We start from the raw sequence: 21,910 nt of genomic DNA on the forward strand, positions 1-21,910 counted from the left end.
CAAAAAAAATATAAAATAAAAAAACCAAAAATAGTTGTCGTTTTATTGTTCTCTCTCTCTCTATTTTCTCTCTATTGTTCTGCTCTTTTTTACTGTATTCTATTCTGCATTGTTTTATTGTTATGTTTTATCATGTTTGCTTTTCAGGTATGTAATTTTTTTATACTTTGTTTTTTTTATTGTTAACCACCTTTGTGTTTTCAGGTACGCCATTCAGCTGCAGCGCGGATTTATTTATCTTGACAGCAACAGCGTTTGCTCCCACGATACATAAAGCCGTGACTCCAGCGCTGTCGGAGGTGATTTCACCACCACAGTTACATACTTCAGCATATATGCCGAAGCGTGGGGGCAGAAGTGGGTGGAGGAGCGATTTGCTCCTGCCTTTTGCGGGAGGATGCCCCCATGCTTCGGCATATATATATTTTAGGTAGGCACAGGTTGCGTTAAATGTTTTATTTTTTACTATGGTTTTTTTTTGTATTTGCTTTGCAGGTATGGTAAGTATTACTGTTATACTCTAATGTTACTTTGTTTTTTGTTAACCATCATTTGCTTAGCAGGTACGCCATTCAGTTGCAGCGCGGATTTATTTATCTTGACAGCAACAGCGTTTGCTCCCACGATACATAAAGCCGTGACTCCAGCGCTGTCGGAGGTGATTTCACCACCACAGTTACATACTTCAGCATATATGCCGAAGCGTGGGGGCAGAAGTGGGTGGAGGAGCGATTTGCTCCTGCCTTTTGCGGGAGGATGCCCCCATGCTTCGGCATATATATATTTTAGGTAGGCACAGGTTGCGTTAAATGTTTTATTTTTTACTATGGTTTTTTTTTTGTATTTGCTTTGCAGGTATGGTAAGTATTACTGTTATACTGTAATGTTACTTTGTTTTTTGTTAACCATCATTTGCTTAGCAGGTACGCCATTCAGTTGCAGCGCGGATTTATTTATCTTGACAGCAACAGCGTTTGCTCCCACGATACATAAAGCCGTGACTCCAGCGCTGTCGGAGGTGATTTCACCACCACAGTTACATACTTCAGCATATATGCCGAAGCGTGGGGGCAGTGGGTGGAGGAGCAATTTGCTCCTGCCTTTTGCGGGAGGATGCCCTCATGCTTCGGCATATATAAATGGTGCATGTATGCCCATCATTAGAAGTGGGTGGATGAAGGGAGGTATTCTAATGGTGGGCATACCCACCGATCAATATCTTTTTTTCGTTCAGCCCACAGGCTGCATGAAAAAAAAGTTTACAATATATGCCCAACAAGGACCAGCAACGTACTGGTATGTTGCTGGACTTTGAGTGGTTATACCAGAATGATGCCTGCAGGTTTAGGTATCATCTTGGTATCATTCTTTTCAGCCAGCGGTCGGCTTTCATGTAAAAGCAATCCTAGCGGCTAATTAACCTCTAGACTGCTTTTACAAGCAGTGGGAGGAAATGCCCCCCCCACCGTCTTCCATGTTTTTCTCTGGCTCTCCTGTCCCAACAGGGAACCTGAGAATGCAGCCAGTGATTCGGCCAGCTGACCATAGAGCTGATCAGAGACCAGAATGGCTCCAAACATCTCTATGGCCTAAGAATCCGGAAGCTACGAGCATTTCATGACTTAGATTTCGCCAGATGTAAACAGCGCCATTGGGAAATTGGGAAAGCATTTTATCACACCGATCTTGGTGTGGTCAGATGCTTTGAGGGCAGAGGAGAGATCTAGGGTCTAATAGACCCCAATTTTTTCAAAAAAGAGTACCTGTCACTACCTATTGCTATCATAGGGGATATTTACATTCCCTGAGATAACAATAAAAATGATTTAAAAAAAATAAAAATGAAAGGAACAGTTTAAAAATAAGATAAAAAATCAAAAAATTAATTAAAAAAAAAAAAAAAAAAAAAGCACCCCTGTCCCCCCCTGCTCTCGCGCAAAGGCGAACGCAAGCGTTGGTCTGGCGTCAAATGTAAACAGCAATTGCACCATGCATGTGAGGTATCACCGCGAAGGTCAGATCGAGGGCAGTAATTTTAGCAGTAGACCTCCTCTGTAAATCTAAAGTGGTAACCTGTAAAGGCTTTTAAAGGCTTTTAAAAATGTATTTAGTTTGTCGCCACTGCACGTTTGTGCGCAATTTTAAAACATGTCATGTTTGGTATCCATGTACTCGGCCTAAGATCATCTTTTTTATTTCATCAAACATTTGGGCAATATAGTGTGTTTTAGTGCATTAAAATTTAAAAAAGTGTGTTTTTTCCCCAAAAAATGCGTTTGAAAAATCGCTGCGGAAATACTGTGTGAAAAAAAAAAATGAAACACCCACCATTTTAATCTGTAGGGCATTTGCTTTAAAAAAATATATAATGTTTGGGGGTTCAAAGTAATTTTCTTGCAAAAAAAAATAATTTTTTCATGTAAACAAAAAGTGTCAGAAAGGGCTTTGTCTTCCAGTGGTTAGAAGAGTGGGTGATGTGTGACATAAGCTTCTAAATGTTGTGCATAAAATGCCAGGACAGTTCAAAACCCCCCCAAATGACCCCATTTTGGAAAGTAGACACCCCAAGCTATTTGCTGAGAGGCATGTCGAGTCCATGGAATATTTTATATTGTGACACAAGTTGCGGGAAAAAGACAAATTATTTATTTATTTTTTTTTTTTTTGCACAAAGTTGTCACTAAATGATATATTGCTCAAAAATGCCATGGGAATATGTGAAATTACACCCCAAAATACATTCTGTTGCCTCTCCTGAGTACGGGGATACCACATGTGTGAGACTTTTTGGGAGCCTATCCGCATAGGGGACCCCGAAAACCAAGCACCGCCTTCAGGCTTTCTAAGGGCGTAAATTTTTGATTTCACTCTTCACTGCCTATCACAGTTTCGGAGGCCATGTAATGCCCAGATGGCACAAACCCCCCCCAAATGACCCCATTTTGGAAAATAGACACCCAAAGCTATTTGCTGAGAGGTATAGTGAGTATTTTGCAGACCTCACTTTTTGTCACAAACTTTTGAAAATTGAAAAAAGAAAAAAAAAAATACGTTTTTCTTGTCTTTCTTCATTTTCAAAAACAAATGAGAGCTGCAAAATACTCACCATGCCTCTCAGCAAATAGCTTGGGGTGTCTACTTTCCAAAATGGGGTCATTTTGGGGCGGTTTTGTGCTATCTTGGCATTTTATGGCCTTCAAAACTGTGATGGGTAGTAAGGAGTGAAATCAAAAATTAACGCTCTTAGAAATCCTGAAGGCGGTGATTGGATTTCGGGGCCCCGTATGAAGCTAGGCTCCCAAAAAGTGCCACTCATGTGGTATCCCCGTACTCAGGAGAAGCAGCAGAATGTATTTTGGGGTGTAATTCCACATATGCCCATGGCATGTTTGAGCAATATATCATTTAGTGACAACTTTGTGCAAAAAAAAAAAAAAAAAAAATTGTCACTTTCCCGCAACTTGTGTCAAAATATAAAATATTCCATGTACTCATGATGCCTCTCAGCAAATAGCTTGGGGTGTCTTCTTTCCAAAATGGGGTCATTTGGGGGGGTTTTGTGCCATCTGGGCATTTTATGGCCTTCAAAAATGTGATAGGTAGTGAGGAGTGAAATCACAACTTTACGCCCTTAGAAATCCTGAAGGCGGTGCTGGGTTTTCGGGGCCCCGTACGCGGCTAGGCTCCCAAAAAGTCCCACACATGTGGTATCCCCATACTCAGGAGAATCAGCAGAATGTATTTTGGGGTGCAATTCCACATAAGCCCATAGCCTGTGTGAGCAATATATCATTTAGTGACAACTTTGTGCAAAAAAAAAAAAAAATTGTCACTTTTCCGCAACTTGTGTCAAAAATTAAATATTCCATGGACTCAACATGCCTCTCAGCAAATAGCTTGGGGTGTCTACTTTCCAAAATGGGGTCATTTGGGGGGGTTTGTGCCATCTTGGCATTTTATGGCCTTCAAAACTGTGATAGGTAGTGAGGAGTAAAATCAAAAATTTATGCCCTTAGAAATCCTGAAGGCGGTGCTTGGTTTTTGGGGCCCCGTACGCGGCTAGGCTCCCAAAAAGTCCCACACATGTGGTATCCCCGTACTCAGGAGAAGCAGCAGAATGTATTTTGGGGTGTAATTCCACATATGCCCATGGCATGTTTGAGCAGTATATCATTTAGTGACAACTTTGTGCAAAAAAAAAAAAAAAAATTGTCACTTTCCTGCAACTTGTGTCCAAATATAAAATATTCCATGGACTCAACATGCCTCTCAGCAAATAGCTTGGGGTGTCTACTTTCCAAAATGGGGTCATTTGGGGGGGGGTTGTGCCATCTTGGCATTTTATGGCCTTCAAAACTGTGATAGGTAGTGGGGAGTAAAATCAAAAATGTATGCCCTTTGAAATCCTGAAGGCGGTGCTTGGTTTTCGGGGCTCCGTACGCGGCTAGGCTCCCAAAAAGTCCCACACATGTGGTATCCCCGTACTCAGGAGAAGCAGCAGAATGTATTTTGGGGTGTAATTCCACATATGCCCATGGCATGTTTGAGCAATATATCATTTAGTGACAACTTTGTGAAAAAAAAAAAAAATTGTCACTTTCCCGCAACTTGTGTCCAAATATAAAATATTCCATGGACTTAACATGCCTCTCAGCAAATAGCTTGGGGTGTCTACTTTCCAAAATGGGGTCATTTGGGGGGGGTTTGTGCCATCCTGGCATTTTATGGCCTTCAAAACTGTGATAGGTAGTGAGGAGTAAAATCAAAAATGTATGCCCTTTGAAATCCTGAAGGCGGTGCTTGGTTTTCGGGGCCCCGTACGCAGCTGGGCTCCCAAAAAGTCCCACACATTTGGTATCCCCGTACTCAGGAGAAGCAGCTGAATGTATTTTGGGGTGCAATTCCACATATGCCCATGGCCTGTGTGAGCAATATATCATTTAGTGACAACTTTTTGTAATTTTTTTTTTTTTTTTTTGTCATTATTCAATCACTTGGGACAAAAAAAAAAAAATATTCAATGGGTTCAACATGCCTCTCAGCAATTTCCTTGGGGTGTCTACTTTCCAAAATGGGGTCATTTGGGGGGGTTTTGTACTGCCCTGCCATTTTAGCACCTCATGAAATGACATAGACAGTCATAAACTAAAAGCTGTGTAAATTCCAGAAAATGTACCCTAGTTTGTAGGCGCTATAACTTTTGCGCAAACCAATAAATATACGCTTATTGACATTTTTTTTACCAAAGACATGTGGCCGAATACATTTTGGCCTAAATGTATGACTAAAATTGATTTTAATGGATTTTTTTTATAACAAAAAGTAGAAAATATCATTTTTTTTCAAAATTTTCGGTCTTTTTCCGTTTATAGCGCAAAAAATAAAAGCGGCAGAGGTGATCAAATACCATCAAAATAAAGCTCTATTTGTGGGAAGAAAAGGACGCAAATTTCGTTTGGGTACAGCATTGCATGACCGCGCAATTAGCAGTTAAAGCGACGCAGTGCCAAATTGTAAAAAGTGCTCTGGTCAGGAAGGGGGTAAATCCTTCCGGGGCTGAAGTGGTTAATGCAGGAAATGCATTAACGTAAAAAATGTTTAGGCTTTAGAACCACTTTAAGCCTATCAATAGCTTACTAAATCTGCGATTTGCTATCTGATAAAATAGTTAAACAGAAGTAACAAAGGATTCTGTATATCAGCCTATCTAGGGACACCTGTTAGTTTTTACAGTACGTTCAGGAAAGGAGGAGGGAATCGTGTGGCAGCAAGTGAAAACCAAATGGCTTGTTAAAAAAGGCAAATATTAAATGTTGAAATCCACAAGAGCCAATGGGGTTGATTTACTAAAGGCAAATCCACTTTGCACTACAAGTACACTGCAAGTGCACTTGGAAGTGCAGTCGCTGTAAATCTGAGGGGAAGATCTGAATTAAGGGGAAGTTCTGCTGATTTTTATCATCCAATCATGTACAAGCAAAAATGCTGTCTTTTATTTTCCTTGCATGTTCCTCTCAGATCTACAGCGACTGCACTTCCAAGTACACTTGTAGCGCAAAGTGGATTTGCCTTTCGTAAATAAACCCCTCATAATTATTCTGACTATTTGAACAAATATGAAGTCTAATAGTTCACTTTGGGTTAGTACCTTTCATGCACAATAATTGTTCATTGCATTTTAAATTTTCCTATGCCTTCCTCTGTGAATGCTGTTTTTTGTGAGGGTATCACTTCAATTCATTGAAGGACTTTGTGTCCTTCCACCAGTAGAAAACTATTAAAGTAAAACTAAAGGCAAGACTTTTTTATTTTATTTTGGATAGCGTAAGTGAGGGTTGTATCAGGTTTTTTCCATCCGTATCCATATTGTGGAGATTTCCCTTCATTTCCTGTCCCATATCCAAAACAGGAAATTAGAGAAAATCCCTCCAAACTGATTGAAATTCCTGGTTGTCACCAGGGTCACTGGAACTAGTGACCCGATTGGAAGATTTCCCCTCTATTCCTGTTCTGGGGCAACCCAAAATTTGGGATTATCTTATACTTTCACTTTTGGTTATAATGGTATATAGGACGAATGGAGAGGGTGAATCTAATCTCTCTCCACTCTGTCCAAACTAAAAAAAATTGCCTTTAGTTATGCTTTAAATAATCAGTAGCCCAACATTAGCTGTATTAAACATACTGTATCTACTAATACCATTCAGAAATATGTACACAATTCCCCATATCTCTAAACCGTGAAATATTGTAATAAAATGTCTGTTTGCTGTTGGGGAAAGCCATACGCTAGTATACAAAATGCCGCGTACACACGGTCTGACAACAAATGTTTGATGTGAGCTTGTTGTCAGAAATTCCGACCGTGTGTAGGCTCCATCGGACATTTGGTGAATTTCCGACAACAAATGTTTGAGATCTGGATCTCAAATTTTCCCACAACAAAACTTGTTGTCGTAAATTCTGATCGTGTGTACACAATTCCGACGCACAAAGTTCCACACATGCTCTGAATCAAGCAGAAGAGCCGCACTGGCTATTGAACTTCATTTTTCTTGGCTCGTCGTACGTGTTGTACGTCACCGCGTTCTTGACATTCGGAATTTCCGTTAACATTTGTGTGACCGTGTGTATGCAAGACAAGTTTGAGCCAACATCCATCGGAAATAAATCCACAGTTTTGTTGTCGGAATGTCCGATCGTGTGAACGCGGCATTATTCTTTGGAGGAAGAGCACAAGTCAGATTTTCTCATAATATATGACAAACTGTTTTCCAGAGCTGGACTAAATGGGGGGGGGGGGGGGGATTCATGAGGAGTGTCACAGATGCTGAATTAAATTATTGTATTCTCCTTGCTACTATTGCCACTAAAAGTGAAGTCTGATTGATTGCAGAAAAATTCTGAGCTCTTTCTAGTGACTAATCTGTAATTATGAGATTGCTATAGGAAAATTATAATGGCATTTACAAATGTGAATGTCATACTGAAATTATGTTAAAGGGTAACTCCACTTTCAAGGGAAAAAAAATTAGCAAAAAATAAATAAATAAATAAATAATATAGCATATACAATTGTGACTCAAGTCATATTGTAACTGAATGTTATTAAAAATTACCTTTCCTTTTCACTGTGCAGTTCTGTAATTTAAAAAAAAAAAAAATCATTGCAATATGGCTACCTGGGGGCGTCCGGTACACAGATGGTGTACAGAACGCCCCCCAGAAATGTTATTTCTTGCTTGTGTGATTGGCTTACTGATTTTCCCAGAAGTCTGCACTAAGATATAAATCAGATTTTGAGCATCCTCTGAAACAAAAATATCATTTTTGGTGAGATACTCCCAAAGGGAAATCATGTCTGAAGGGATGCAGACTCTGCCACTTTCCTCATTAGAGCCCTGCAGGTGCAGGAGAATTGTAAAATCACTCCTATAAACATTCAATACGCACATAGACACAGAAAAACAGCTATTTCTTTAGAATAACAAAAGGTAGGAATCTGCTAAAAAGTTTGTTAAAATCCATGCAATGTACATAGATTACCTAGAGGGGAATGTTTTTTTTTACAAAAGTGGAGTTACTCTAACATCAACATCAATCCAAATATGCACTTACAGAAAATATTTTGCATGTTTTTGGACTTTCCTTGTAGTGCTTTAGAAGAACTGGGGGTCATTTTTATTTATGTGTCTTTGCTGGATAGTCCAGCTATCAATGGGAGCTGCCAGAAGTATGTTTGTTGTATATTTTAGAAATAATTTTCATACAAATGTAAAGAAGTAATATTTAACAGTAAATGCCTCCCACAGAATGGTGCCCAATGCAAAACAGCAATTCAGGTCCAAAAAGGTATAGGGTGAGAGCAGATCAGTTAAGTTACATATTGCAGTAGCTTAATAGCAGCTAGAATGCTGTGCATTGTTCTATATAGCATTGACTCTATGTTCCTCTGTTTTCTGTATGACAGGGAGGGTTTCCATTCAGCACTCGTGACTGCGGTTGGATTGTGGCAGATTGTACAGCTGAAGGTCTAAAATCTGTGATGCTGCTCCAGGAAAACTGCTCCTTTCTATCTGATCACATTCCAAGGGACAGATTACGACAGGCTGTAGATGTGGTAAGACGCTTTTAGATCAGAAATGTCTAAACATTAGATTGTAAGGCTGGCCATACATGGAGTGACTTTCTTTCTATAATCATATACAAGAAGTACCCCCCCATTACTAGGGGATTACTAGGGGACTTTAGGGGCAACTGATCAACGGAATGATATTATAGAAAATAGAAATGTATTATTTACGGTATATAAAAATGTGTGGTGCATACATCACCATAAACAATTGCACAAAAAACAAAAACAGAATTACCGTATTTAAAATAGGGGAAAATAGTGGATGCGTGTTATACGCCGATCGCCGCTGAGGAGAAGAGCGAGCGGAGCCGACATACACAAAGCCAAATGTACTTCGGCTGGACTCGGTTCCTCTCGCAGTCCCGCCCCTGACTGTGAGCAGAGCTGAGTCTAGCCGAAGTACACTCGGCTTTGTGTATGTCGGCGGCGCTCGCTTCTCTCCTCTCGCAGTCCCGTCCCTGACTGTGAGCAGAGCCGAGTCTAGCCGAAGTACACTCGGCTTTGTGCATCTCGGCGCCGCTCGTTGCTCTCCTCCGATTGGTGCCAATTTCAAAAGACCCAAGGCTGATCTGACACAAGGCTGAAAAGACACAGGCTGCAATGACACAGGCAGGCTGCAGTAATGACACAAGGCTGCAAAGACACTGGGAAGGCTGCAATGACACAGGCTGCAAAGACACTGGGAAGGCAGCAATAATAACACAGGCTGCATAGACACTGAGAAGGCTTCAATAATGACACAAGGTGCAAAGACACTGGGAAGGCGGCAATGACACAGGCTGCAATAATGACACAGGGCTGCAAAGACACTGGGGAAGGCTGCAGATGGACACTGACAAGGCTGCATTGATGGGCATTTAAATGTAAGTTTTTTTCCTTAAACTTCCCTCCTAAAAGTTTTTTTGATGCTGACAATTGCCTTGAGAGCAAACACATGCCTACAAAGAGAACCAATTACACTGTAAATACAAAGCTTTAACAAATAGCTGTCTTATAACAAAATAGCATTAAATGCTGGATTATAGCGATTAAAATAGGAACCAATATCATAATAGAGGTTGGTTCACAATCGTAGTTAATGAATTTTAGATGATATATAGTAGTGAGATAGCCCAGATGGAGTATAAGCTGCCCTCTAATGCCGGGTACACCGAGTCCGGCGGACAATTCAACCGTGTGTGGGCTTCATCGGACCTGAAACGGACTTTTTCGGTCGAAAATCTGACGGACTTTAGATTTGGAACATGTTTCAAATCTTTAAGTCGGAACTCCGCCGGACCCAGTTCCTATCGAAAAGTCTGCTCGTCTGTATGCTAGTCCGATGGACAAAAACCGACGCTAGGGCAACTATTGGCTACTGGCTATCAACTTCCTTATTTTAGTCCAGTCGTACGTCATCACGTACGAATCCGTCGGACTTTGTTGTGATCGTGTGTAGGCAAGTCCGTTCATTCAGAAAGTCAGTCGAAAGTCCGTCGGATAGTCCATCGGACCAGTCCGGTCGAAAAGTCCGCTCGTGTGTACGCAGCATTAGGCATGATTCACATTTATGCATTTTTAGTGCTTTTTGCATTTTGCAGATTTGCACTACAGTCCATTTAACATGGTTTCCTATGGAACACGTTCTGTAGCGGAAATCTGCAAAATGCAAAAAGCACTAAAAATGCATAGGTGTGAATCGGCCTTGGTATCCAGGCAAAGCAATACATAAGAGAGCAGTTCACTGAAATGCAGCAATACAAATAAAGCATAATAGTAACAGTAGTGACTTTCTTTCCAGCAACCACAGGTTTGCTCAATTCCCCCATCAGCACATACAGTATCTCACAAAAGTGAGTACTGTATGTGCGGCAACAGAAATGCAGTCAATATAAAACACAATGTTTATTGCTAAATAATAATTGCATAACATGTAAGAAAATTCATGAATAGGTTTGTGTCCATAATGTCAACATGTAACAAACACAGAATGTAGAAAACTGGCAACAACAATAAATGATACACTGTGTAATAAACATATGACTGCTGCATCAAGATAATACATTGTAGCGTAAATATATAAGAGCCATCCTAGCTGACATGGACCACCTCAGAAACAGTATAAAGATAAAATCTGTATATATAAAACTGGCCTAAACCATCCAATGAAGATGAGATGCATCCAAATAAGCCCTACGTGTTTCGTGGATCTATTCCACTCTTCAGGGGCGCGTGCATTAAATATATATGAGCTAAATATGAAGTGGCGAGATTGCAACAAAAGTGCGGCTCAAGGCACCTGTCCCTGGAGCTGAGGTACTGGGACCCCCTTTTTTCAGTGTGAGTTTTAGCTGAGACCAATATGCACAGGCCACTGGACTTATATACTTTCCTCCTGTGTAAACTAGTAACATTCACAGATGATCTAATGATTTTACAGCTTCTTAGCATGAGAAATTCTGATGGAGGATTTGCTACATATGAAACAAAACGTGGTGGCCGCCTGCTTGAACTGCTGAATCCCTCTGAAGTGTTTGGTAAGTAGGTGATCTAAATAATAGCATTTTGCATCCCAGAAATGTGTTTTCACATATCTCATTGACTTCCCTGACAACACACAGAGAAATTCAGCAAAATTCAGAGCTCCCTCTAGTTAGAGATACTGTATGTACTGTAAATATCATTATTTAAATCAATAACAAAAATAAGGAAGATCAAATTTAAAGAAGCACTTTTTTTTTTTCTTTTTTGCAGTGGGCTATGCCCGTACTGCATGGGTTAACTGCTCGTTGTTGTCTAGGGGTGAGGAGAGTGGAGATTTACTTCCCTTATTTGCTGGTCCTCCAAACGCAAGGCCAGTCCCTGCCGCTCCTGACCCCCCCGCATGCAAGCCACCCTGTGCATGGCATGGACTGTTATACCCATAAACCGGTATTGGATGTAAGGACGGCAGGAAGAGTCCACCGCTGGACGTGGGGGAGTGCTGTTTTCCAGAGGATCAAAGGATCGGGTAAGTATAGCCTTTCTGTGTACCACTGGCCAAAACAAGGAGTTAACCAATGCAGTGTGGGCACAGCCTGACTGTATGGGGAATTTTTTTCTGCTTTAATTACTGCACTAATAAATCAAAATATGTGCACGCTAGAAATACACCACACATTTCCTTTAACAAGCATGAATACATTATTTTTTCAAATGTCTACTTTGAACAAATCCTCACTTTGATTACGTTGACCTAATCACTGTATACATTTGCAAATAGCCTTGTTGTAAGGAAAACATATATATTTCAGGGGACATCATGATTGATTACACGTATGTAGAGTGCACATCTGCTGCGATGCAAGCCTTGAAGCATTATCAAGCCTGGGATCCTGACTACCAAACACATGAAATCAGGTAAGCAATCATATACCCGGCTCTGGCAGCAGTGAATAAAGCGACAGGAAGTCGAGAGTGGCTGACATACAAACAGCTCCATTCAGATAGTCTTTGGGGTTGATTTACTAAAACTAGAGAGTGCAAAATCTGGTGCAGCTCTGCATGGTAGCCAATCCGCTTCTAACTTCAGCTTGTTCTGTTGTGGAAATGATTAAGAGCTCCAATCGAGCTCAAGGTTATCTGCTGCTGTCTCTAATTTTGAAAGTGTTGATATGCATGCATATAAAAGTAAACACTCTGAGACACGCTCAGAATTGCTAACTCATTACACTTCTGATTTATTCAAGGCGGTGTTAATGTTTTATACACACAAATACGTCATTGCTATGTTAGTCTAATAGGTACATCTCATTGGTTAAGATAGAAAAGAAGATGGATAATTTTCATAACGAGGTTTGGTTCTCTTTGGTCTTATCTTCAGTTCCGCGTTCTTTTGATGTGTGGAAGGTAGGGGGTACACGCCATCTTGAGAAAATATAGGAACAGAGCAAATCTGTATACTTATATAATGAGTAAGGAGAAAAATATGTATACACATAAGAAAATAGACATTTTCAGATTACTATTATTATTATTTACATCACATTCCTTCACAATCCCCCCTAAAATGACTATTTTCTCTTTTCTGTCCCTAATACTAAAGGTCCTACTTTTTGGCCTGGCCCTTCTCCTCAGCAACTCTTTTAGGCTGTATATAGAATTGGGCAGCAACTGTTCACTTCCCTCCTCGATACAGCTGGAGAGGTGCAGTCAGGCGCTATCTATCCCTATAATCCTATAGGATTGTGAGATTATGGACAGGGAGTGACTGTAGGGGAGTGAAGGGTTTGTCATCTTCCATCATAAGGAGGTCCTCTTCTTCTTGGTGGAGAAATGTAGGTGTGCTATTGTCTACAGCCTTGCTCATTAACTTTTTTACAAAAGGTAGAATACAGCATATAATCAGGGCTAAAAGATCCAGGATTATTAATACCGTTACCCGTATCTGGGCGAGCACCTTCTGCCACCCACTCATCCAGCTAAAATATTGGTCCCATGGGTCTGTGATACCTGAGTTCTTCTTCAACTCCAGTGACAGATCTTCTAATTTCTTTATAGCTAAAGTAACCTTACCATTTGGGCCAGTATTATCAGGAATGTATGTACAACAGGTTCCCGTTTTTTCCTATGATTTTACAGACACCCCCCCTTCTCGGCTAACACCATGTCTAAGGCCATCCGGTTCTGGAATGTCATGTAGGAAGTGGGGGCTAGCTGGTCAGCAATTCCCTGGAGGGCGTCTTTAGTGTAATTTACGAATCTCTGTTGGTTAGGATATGTGTAGTGTCAGGTCACCTAGAGGCTGGGTGACAGATGCACACCGTTGGGATCAGGAGTGCACCGCAAGGTAGTGGACCCTACGGCTGACTGCTGCGGATTGTACCCTGGGAGGTTCAAGAAGCAGGTCTACTGGATCACTGACACAGATCCCACTGGGAGCTAGAGCATAGATTCCCCAGGGAGCGGAGTCTAAGAGCCAGCAGGTGTTCACCAGAGCCTCTAGTGGTGAGGATGGACTGCGCTGCAGTCTGGCTCCAGGTCGCGGCCCCCAGGGGCTCACAGCTCACGCTCACCGTAGACTACAGGAGAAGAGGAAGGAGGGAGCTGGCTGGAACAACAAGGAAAGTAAGGTACAAGCCAAGGTCGGTAACAGGAATCAGATATAGGAAACACAGCAAGTACACATAGAGGCTAACACACAGTGGTTGATCAGCACTGCTGGCTTGCAGTGTACAGGTTAATATAGGGTTCCCTGATAGGGCCTGGGGTGGGGCCATGCTTATAGGAGAGGTTACAAAAGCAGTCTGGTGAGGGTCAGCTGGTCTCTAGAGATGAACACATGGAGACAGGTATGCTGATCGACAAACTCTATTGCATAACCATGACATGTAGTTAATCCAATCTACATTCTTGCTGACAGTTGTTATGGGGATCAAAGACTCAAAACCAGCTTTTACCAGATCCCTGGCTTTAAACTCATCAGGGACCCCCCTTGTAACCCCTATGACATGTATGTATACATGAGGATCAAAGCTTCCGGAGAGAGCTGTTCCCTTCCTCCTCTGACTGTGTGCTGGGTCAGTGTATGTATCAGGGGTATCTTTGGTTAGGATATGGGGGCTTTCTATTTTCATCTTTTTTGTCTAATGCACTCTGTGGTCGCCCAGTCTGGCCCTGGGTTCCAACCCACTGGCCCCCACAGAAACCACAACTCTGTCCCCAGTAACTGTCTGTGTGGCATACATATATGTCCTTACCATCAGGGATCTCACTGTACCAATGGCATCACCATGAAGGGTCAAACGGACAAGGTACTATGTCACAGTAATCTAAGGTAAAGGTGGTCACATGTGTACCTGAAGAGTTACACCAAAACGTAATTATGTTATCATTTTTGTGATGGCCACCTCCTGGCCCCTCCCCCCTAGATCAAACAGAAAAAGGATATGCAGCACCCGAAAACACGCTCTCCTGCAGTGATAAGCGTGCATTCAGGTGTTCTTCCTGGCCAACTTGACTGAGGTGGCTGTGGTCAGCAAAACTTGGAATGGACCATCATAACTTGGCTCAAGGATCTCCAGACAGTAGTTGGTGTGTTCCTGTATCTAATTCAGGATCTGGAATGGAAGAAAACACCTGGACATGCATTCAGGTTAATTCTCGTGATAATGTGGTTACATAATTAGTCAACACATCAGACTGTAACTGTAACTGTTGTGGAAAGTAACAACCAAGTCTGGGAGCTGAACCAAACAAAATTTCATAAGGGGATAGGGCATGTTTCCCCTGGGGGTGTGTCTGACACTGAACAGGGCAATGGGCTAACTGTCTGGCCAACTCATGTTAGTCTCTTGGGCCATCTTTAACATCCTGTTTTTAGTGTCTCATTCATCCTTTCTACCTTCCCGCTACTTTGAGGGTGGTATGGGATGTGTAGTGCCAACTGAACCCCCAGTGCTGCCCAAATCTCTTTTGTAAGGGTTGTTGTTAGGGCTGGTCCCTGATCTCTCAATATCACAATCTACATACTATCTCACTCAGTAGTTTCTTAGCTGTGGTCCTGACAGTCATGACCACTTCCACTAGGGCGTATTCGAATCTGCCACTTCTTGGCACTTGAGAATGATCAATTTGCATCCTCTAGAATGGGGTATAGGGCTTTTGCCAGGTGCTTCTTCTGTGCATCTTCTGTGCATCCTGGGTTACATTTGGTGCAGATAATGCATGATCTGCAGAAGCTGTCGGTCAGTGGAGTAACTCTTGGTGCAACACTTGTTGATAAGAGAGTTCATAAAAGTCTTTGTCAAGTGGGCAGCTCCATGTGCCCATTGCACCACAGCTGGGTACATACTCCTGGGTAGACAAGGCTTCTTGTTGCACTCGAATAGTCCATTTCTGAGAGTTGCTCCTCTCCGTTTCCAGCTTTCCTTCTTATCCGCACTTGTTGTTTCCTGTAGTTCTTTTAGATAAACTCTGTCCACTGGGAAAGTCTGTAAGGTAAGCACGGGGTGGTCTTCTTCTACCACCCTGCTGTCCACTTCCCGTGGACCACCAGCTGTCTGTTTGGCAGCTGAATTGGCTAGATGATTGCCTTAAGCTTCCTTTGAGTTCAGTTTGTCGTGTGCTTTTACTCAGAATAGTCACTTGGGTTGTGAGAAGCAAGGCATCAATCAAGTTTTCACAGGTGTTCCTGCAGCCATCAGGAATCCTCTGTCCTAGATAACACCATAATCATGGGCAATGCTGAAAGCATATCTTGAGTCCATGAATGTTGGCTCTTTTTCCCTCTGCCCATTTACATGCTGTAGTAAGTGCTTACAGCTCTGCCTCTTGTGTAGACATCACCGGTGGTAAGGCTTCAGCTTGTAGAACGGTGTTTTCAGTGGTGACCGCGTGTCCTGTGTGGTCATGGGGTGACAAGTCAAGACTCTACTCCTCCTCCTCCTTTCCCCCCTCGAGAAGTGGAAGAAGGGTGGTAGGGTTCAGTGTTTGACAACTTAATAGAGTAATGCTGTCCAGTAGGAGGGAACACAGGAGTCTCAAGTGTCTGGTAGTGGACAAGTGTTTCGGCTGGATCTTGGTTGAATATGGCAACAACGTCATGGGGAGCAAGCAGAACGAGGCAGTGTCCGAGGACCAAGTTCAAAGTTTTGTCAAGCAAGGCTTGTGTAGCAAATCCAGCTCGCAGACACAATAGGCCTCCTCTTGCTACCGCATCCAGCCGACAGGAATAATATCCTATGGGGCGTAGGCTGATGCCGTGTGATTGGGTGAGTACACCTGCAGCATGTCCCAGACGTTCGGATACAAAGAGCTTGAGCGTTTTGTCGTAGTCTGGGAGCCCTAGCGCCTGAGATGGCACACTTGAGGGCCTCAAACTTAGATATTTCTTCAGGAGACATCTGGAAGGGGTCTGATTGCAGAGCATCAGTAGGAAGGCTTCTAGAATCCATGCTCTGCACTAGGAAATTAGTCCAAGGAAGGCATGAAGGGATCTCTGACCTTGTGGCAGTGGGGTGTCAGAGATTACTTGCACCCTGTCTTCAGTGGGGTGTCGTGTCCCATGGGACAAACAGTGTCCAAGGAAAATGACAGATGTTGAGCACCACTGCAATTTGGGCTTTAAGACTTTGCAGCCCTGGTTGGCAAGATAGCACAACAGGCTTTCTGAGGTGACTTCAACAGGGGGTAAGTCAGCTGCACAAAGGAGAAGGTCATCAACATGTTGGAAGAGAATCACTTCCGGGTGTTCCTCTTGCTATGTGTCAAGGATGATAGCCATAGCTTTTGCAAACTGGCTTGGAAAGTTCTGTGCTCCTTGCGGCACAACTGTTTAGGTATGTTGCCGTTTCTTTCCGTGGATGAATGCAAAAAGGTACCAGCAGGAGGGGTGAGGGTGGACACTGAAGAAAACGTTTGTAAGGTCCACCTCTGTGAGGTATTTTGCCGTCAAAGGCATCCACAGTAGGTACCTGGTTCTCTTTTTAGGATTCTCTTCTTGGGGTTATTGTGGTTTCCGGGGCAATGAAGCGCCCTCTTTTAGCTTGACTGAAACTGGTGGCACCTTTAAGTGACCGTTGTCTTCCGGTCCTGTGGACCATAGGCACGCAGGGATTCTGTCAAGTACTTCCTGCAGTATTGAACTTGAAGTTTTTGCTTCATTAAGTGTCATCAGGAGAGGCTGAGAACACAAAGCAGATGAGTCTTCTAAAGATAGGGGAGTATGTAACTTCACCCCCCCTTCAGGCGTGTCCTGATTGAGGCCTGTAGTCTGGACAACACATCAGCTCCTAGTAGATTCAAGGGACATGTAGAGGACACCACAAATCTGGCAGCAAATTAGGAAGTGGACTGGAGCGGGGCACCCCATCCATTCCTACGCAGGAAACATCAATAGTGGAAAGGAAAGAATTATCAGGCAGGCCCAAAGCCCTCAACACGCTTCTGGCTGTACCCGTAGAAAGGTGGTAGGTTTTCCTTGTATGGGTAACGTGACTTTTGCTAAGGGTCCCCCAGTTCCACTTGAGGACACTGCCATAAGGGGTGACACGGGTTTGCCCATTTCCTAGTGAGAGTTGGGGCGTGGTGGTGGTGGTTCATGTCCCCGTTGCCCTGCATAGGGTTCCCTGCCTCGTCTGGGACATCTTGGGGCTCTGCATTCTTTCTTTATGTGGCCCCGTTTCCCACAGTTGTAACAGGTGATCCTTTCCCTGGTATTGGGCAGTGGTGGTGGACGAGTGTAGGTGGGATCTTCGTCATGGGTTACCATGAGGGGCGTTGGTTTTTTACCTTTTTGATTTTCTATACCTCTGGCCACCAACAATAAATCAGACATTTTCATTGAATGGTATTCAGGGCGGGCCACCATCAGGCCTTTTCTGATATCCTCTCTGAGCCCTGAAACAAAAGCAGTTGATAACATGTGTGTGTGTGCCTTTATGAGTCTAGCATGATACTTCTTCACAGACTCCCCTTTATCTTGGGTAATATCTTGGATTGTGGTCTTCTGATCCGTCAACTTCTCCTTTGCCCAGTCGTGGAGTTGTGCACAGAACTCCACGCCTGAGGTGTAGGAAGTGGCACTTGTCAGGCAGGCATCATTGAAGGCCATCTGCATGACTGGCCAAAAGACATATCCTGCTTTGATTTGGCATAGGCTGATCAAGTCTCTCCAGGCAGCTGAGTAAGTTTCTTGTATCTGCACTATCCTGTGGTAGAAGGGAATTGGCTGCTTCTCTGGGTCAGGCAGACTTGTCACTAAGGCCGCTGCTTGTGATAGAGTAAAAGCGACATACATCACTGGTGCCCCTTCTGGTAACCGAGACTGTTGTTGGGGCAGGGGCTGGCAAGGGGCACTGTTCTTTACGGTTGCCAGCATGTGTTTGAGATCCTCTCGGAACTGAGAGTCTGGAGCCGGATTGGGGGTTAAATCAGTGGGTGGCCTTGCTGCCTGCTGTCGGGCTTCCCACTCAGATGCTTCTTCATCATTAACATATCCGGCTTGGGAATGTGATGCTCCCGTATTGGGGAAGACAGGTGTGTGGTATGAACCATCTTGGTTTAAAACAGGGAGGGCTTGGTACAGGCTGTTTAAGCTTACTGGGTGTACCAAGATGGCCGCCGGCAGGAAGTGCACTGGACTGGGTAGAAAGTGAAGGCATGGGTGCACTAAGATGGCCGCCGGGCTGAGTTGTCACAGTGGGTTGTGCTTGGGTGGTGAGAAAGGAGTGGTTGTTAGACGGAGGGCAGTGCTGTCCCTCCCCTCCTTTGTTTCAAGTTCCAACATATCATCAGCTCTGTGATACACATACATAATACAATCGCCATCTTTCTTAACTTCCTTTATCCAATTTTCTTTATCACACAGGATTTTTCTCCCTGTCTCTTCAGCAACATAACTTTCGCCACTTCTTTCAACTTTGTTAACTATTTCAACATCTTCTTTGCAATATCACTTTCTTTACAATATCACTTTCTGTTACCCGGCTAACGGCTTGAGAGGGGAATACATACAACCAAGGAGTTAATATTTTTCTCAGCGTTCTTATCAACAAATTCCTTTCTCCGGTTTAGAGTTGTTCTGACCCATCTCCCCTTCCTCTCTCAGGGCCTCCTAAGACGTAACCAAGGTCTCTAACTCTGTTTTTTTTTTTTTTTTTTTTTTTTTGTTCGTCTGCCGCAGTCTCGGCTGACGGTTTGAAGGGGGAATGAGGACAACTAATGGTTTGATAACCCTCCTCCCTGGCTCTCTGTTCTATCACTTCGAGGGGCTGCCCAAACCCCCCTGTCACCGGGTAATGTACGTTTAATCTCAGTACAAGCACGTCAGGGGTAGTAGGGAGCAACGGCTTGTGACCCAACAGATCCTTCGGGTAGCCTCCTTCTCTGACTTTCACCAGTCCCCCCCCCTCTCATGTATAACAAACAATAAACCACAAATACAATCACGACAGGACATTACACCTGCCACTCTTCGAACTGCAAAATTTCAGCAGGCTAAAATAACCACAAGGGCAGACCACCTTGCAAAATAAACACGTTTATAGACGTTTTGCTACAAGGGAAACAATCTCATCTCAGAGGCCGAAAGCTCATCTGGAGATGAGACTACCCATTCTCACATGTAGCACTCCAGGCTGCATAGCCAGCAGCTGAAATTCCCCTCAAAGGTTCGTCGAACCTAGAGTAACCCGTCCATAACGTTTGCCACACGGGAAACAATCTCATGCCAGAGGCCGAAAGCTCATCTGGCGATGAGACTACCCATTCACACATGTAGCACCCTTAGACTGCTGAGTTTCGTAGCCCAAAGAATGGCAGACAGTGAACAAATACAGTCAGCAGAAACCCATCAGCAGGTTCGTTAAAACAACCTCAGGCGAGGAAATACCTGCCTCTAAGACAGTCTCAGCATACCGACAGAATCCAGCCGTCAACCGAAAGATAAGAGAGTCGTACAATGGTAAGAATATAAATCAACTCACCGGTACTGTTAGGGCTGCGCAAACCCCACTCTCATTAATCAGTTAACGCCCGAATGCTTGTCGCGGTATAACTTCGACTGTAGCCTGAGGTCCCGGGTTTCGGCACCATCTGTTGTGGAAATGATTAAGAGCTCCAATCGAGCTCAAGGTTATCTGCTGCTGTCTCTAATTTTGAAAGTGTTGATATGCATGCATATAAAAGTAAACACTCTGAGACACGCTCAGAATTGCTAACTCATTACACTTCTGATTTATTCAAGGCGGTGTTAATGTTTTATACACACAAATACGTCATTGCTATGTTAGTCTAATAGGTACATCTCATTGGTTAAGATAGAAAAGAAGATGGATAATTTTCATAACGAGGTTTGGTTCTCTTTGGTCTTATCTTCAGTTCCGCGTTCTTTTGATGTGTGGGAGGTAGGGGGTACACGCCATCTTGAGAAAATATAGGAACAGAGCAAATCTGTATACTTATATAATGAGTAAGGAGAAAAATATGTATACACATAAGAAAATAGACATTTTCAGATTACTATTATTATTATTTACATCACATTCCTTCACAGTTCGATTAAGCTTTGACACAAAAAACCTGGAAGCTGATTGGTTTCTATGCAGAGCTGCACTAGATTTTGTACTCTTCAGTTTTAGTAAATCAATCCCACTGTTTTTTCAGTTGTTTTTCGTTCATCCTTGATTACAAACTTTTATGCAAATTATAATTATTTTTTGGGTTCCTTCTTAGTACATCAAGTGGATACTAGAGATGCACCGACATTTCGGCGGCCGAAACATATCGGCTGAAAATTGTGTTATCGCCATTTTGTCGATAAGAGAAAAAGATGCCGATAATGGCGCCGAAAATGCACACCATTTTGCAGTGCTTTTACTATGCTTATGGTGTGTTTTTTCATAGGTCATGTGGCTCAAAAACCGCATGAAAAACGTATCATGGATGCGTTATTTATGTGTTCTTGCTGCGTTTTCAATGCATTTCAGCGAGGAGGTGCTTTTTGGTGCGTTTTTTTTTAACTGACCAAAAATGCAGCAAGCAGGACCAGTGTAAAGACATACATAGAATTTAAAGGGATACATTTTTCTTTAACTTTTCTTTCGCCAAAGGTGCCAATTTAAACTCATGATTATTCATTTGAATTCAAGCTATTAATTAAAAAGTCGAATATAATACAATTCTATATAAAAATATAAGTATCTTTTAAAAACTGTCGTTTTTGGCAACAAAATGTCTATTCGGTGCACCTGTAGTGGATACTCTTCCTTCTCAGCATGTCACTTGTATGCATACCTCTAAATCAAGAGAAAAAAAAACCTTAGGTATCATAATACAATTGAAGCTATCTTTGCTTTCTTGCATTTAAGCTGTGATATCAGCCTCATAGTTACAATATATTAAAGGGGAAACCCAGAAAGTGAGTGAAAAATAGCCCCACTCTCCAGTCTCATATCACATAGTTTAGTGTGATGTATGATACAGACAGACAGCCGGCTTTATGTTTACAATAATACTTCCAATCCTGAACATATTAGGCTGTGTTGTATACTACATTGTTCAAAAAAATGCATCATTGTGTTGTCCTTGACGTACTCTAATCCAGTGTTTCTCAACTCCAGTCCTCAAGGCGCCCCAACAGGTCATGTTTTCAGGCTCTCCATTAATTTGCACAGGTGATTTGATCAGTTTCACTGCCTTAGTAATTACTACAGCCATTTCATCTGAGGGAAATATTGAAAACATGACCTGTTGGGGCGCCTTGAGGACTGGAGTTGAGAAACACTGCTCTAATCTGTCCCACTTTGCACTCTGTGT

The 21,910-nt window shown here is 42.7% G+C and overlaps 1 protein-coding gene across 1 annotated transcript in view; it reads left to right on the plus strand.

Moving 5' to 3' along the window:
* Positions 1–21,910, plus strand: part of LSS (lanosterol synthase) — a 70,897-nt gene that overhangs the window by 43,495 nt on the left and 5,492 nt on the right. Inside the window, exons 15-17 of the mRNA XM_073633703.1 lie at positions 8,471–8,620; positions 11,055–11,151; positions 11,908–12,013. Of these exons, the coding sequence (XP_073489804.1) occupies positions 8,471–8,620; positions 11,055–11,151; positions 11,908–12,013 (353 nt within the window). The remainder of the gene's footprint in view (positions 1–8,470; positions 8,621–11,054; positions 11,152–11,907; positions 12,014–21,910) is intronic.

The sequence above is a fragment of the Aquarana catesbeiana genome, linkage group LG06, assembly GCF_042186555.1.
Source record: "Aquarana catesbeiana isolate 2022-GZ linkage group LG06, ASM4218655v1, whole genome shotgun sequence".
Classification (NCBI taxonomy): domain Eukaryota; kingdom Metazoa; phylum Chordata; class Amphibia; order Anura; family Ranidae; genus Aquarana; species Aquarana catesbeiana.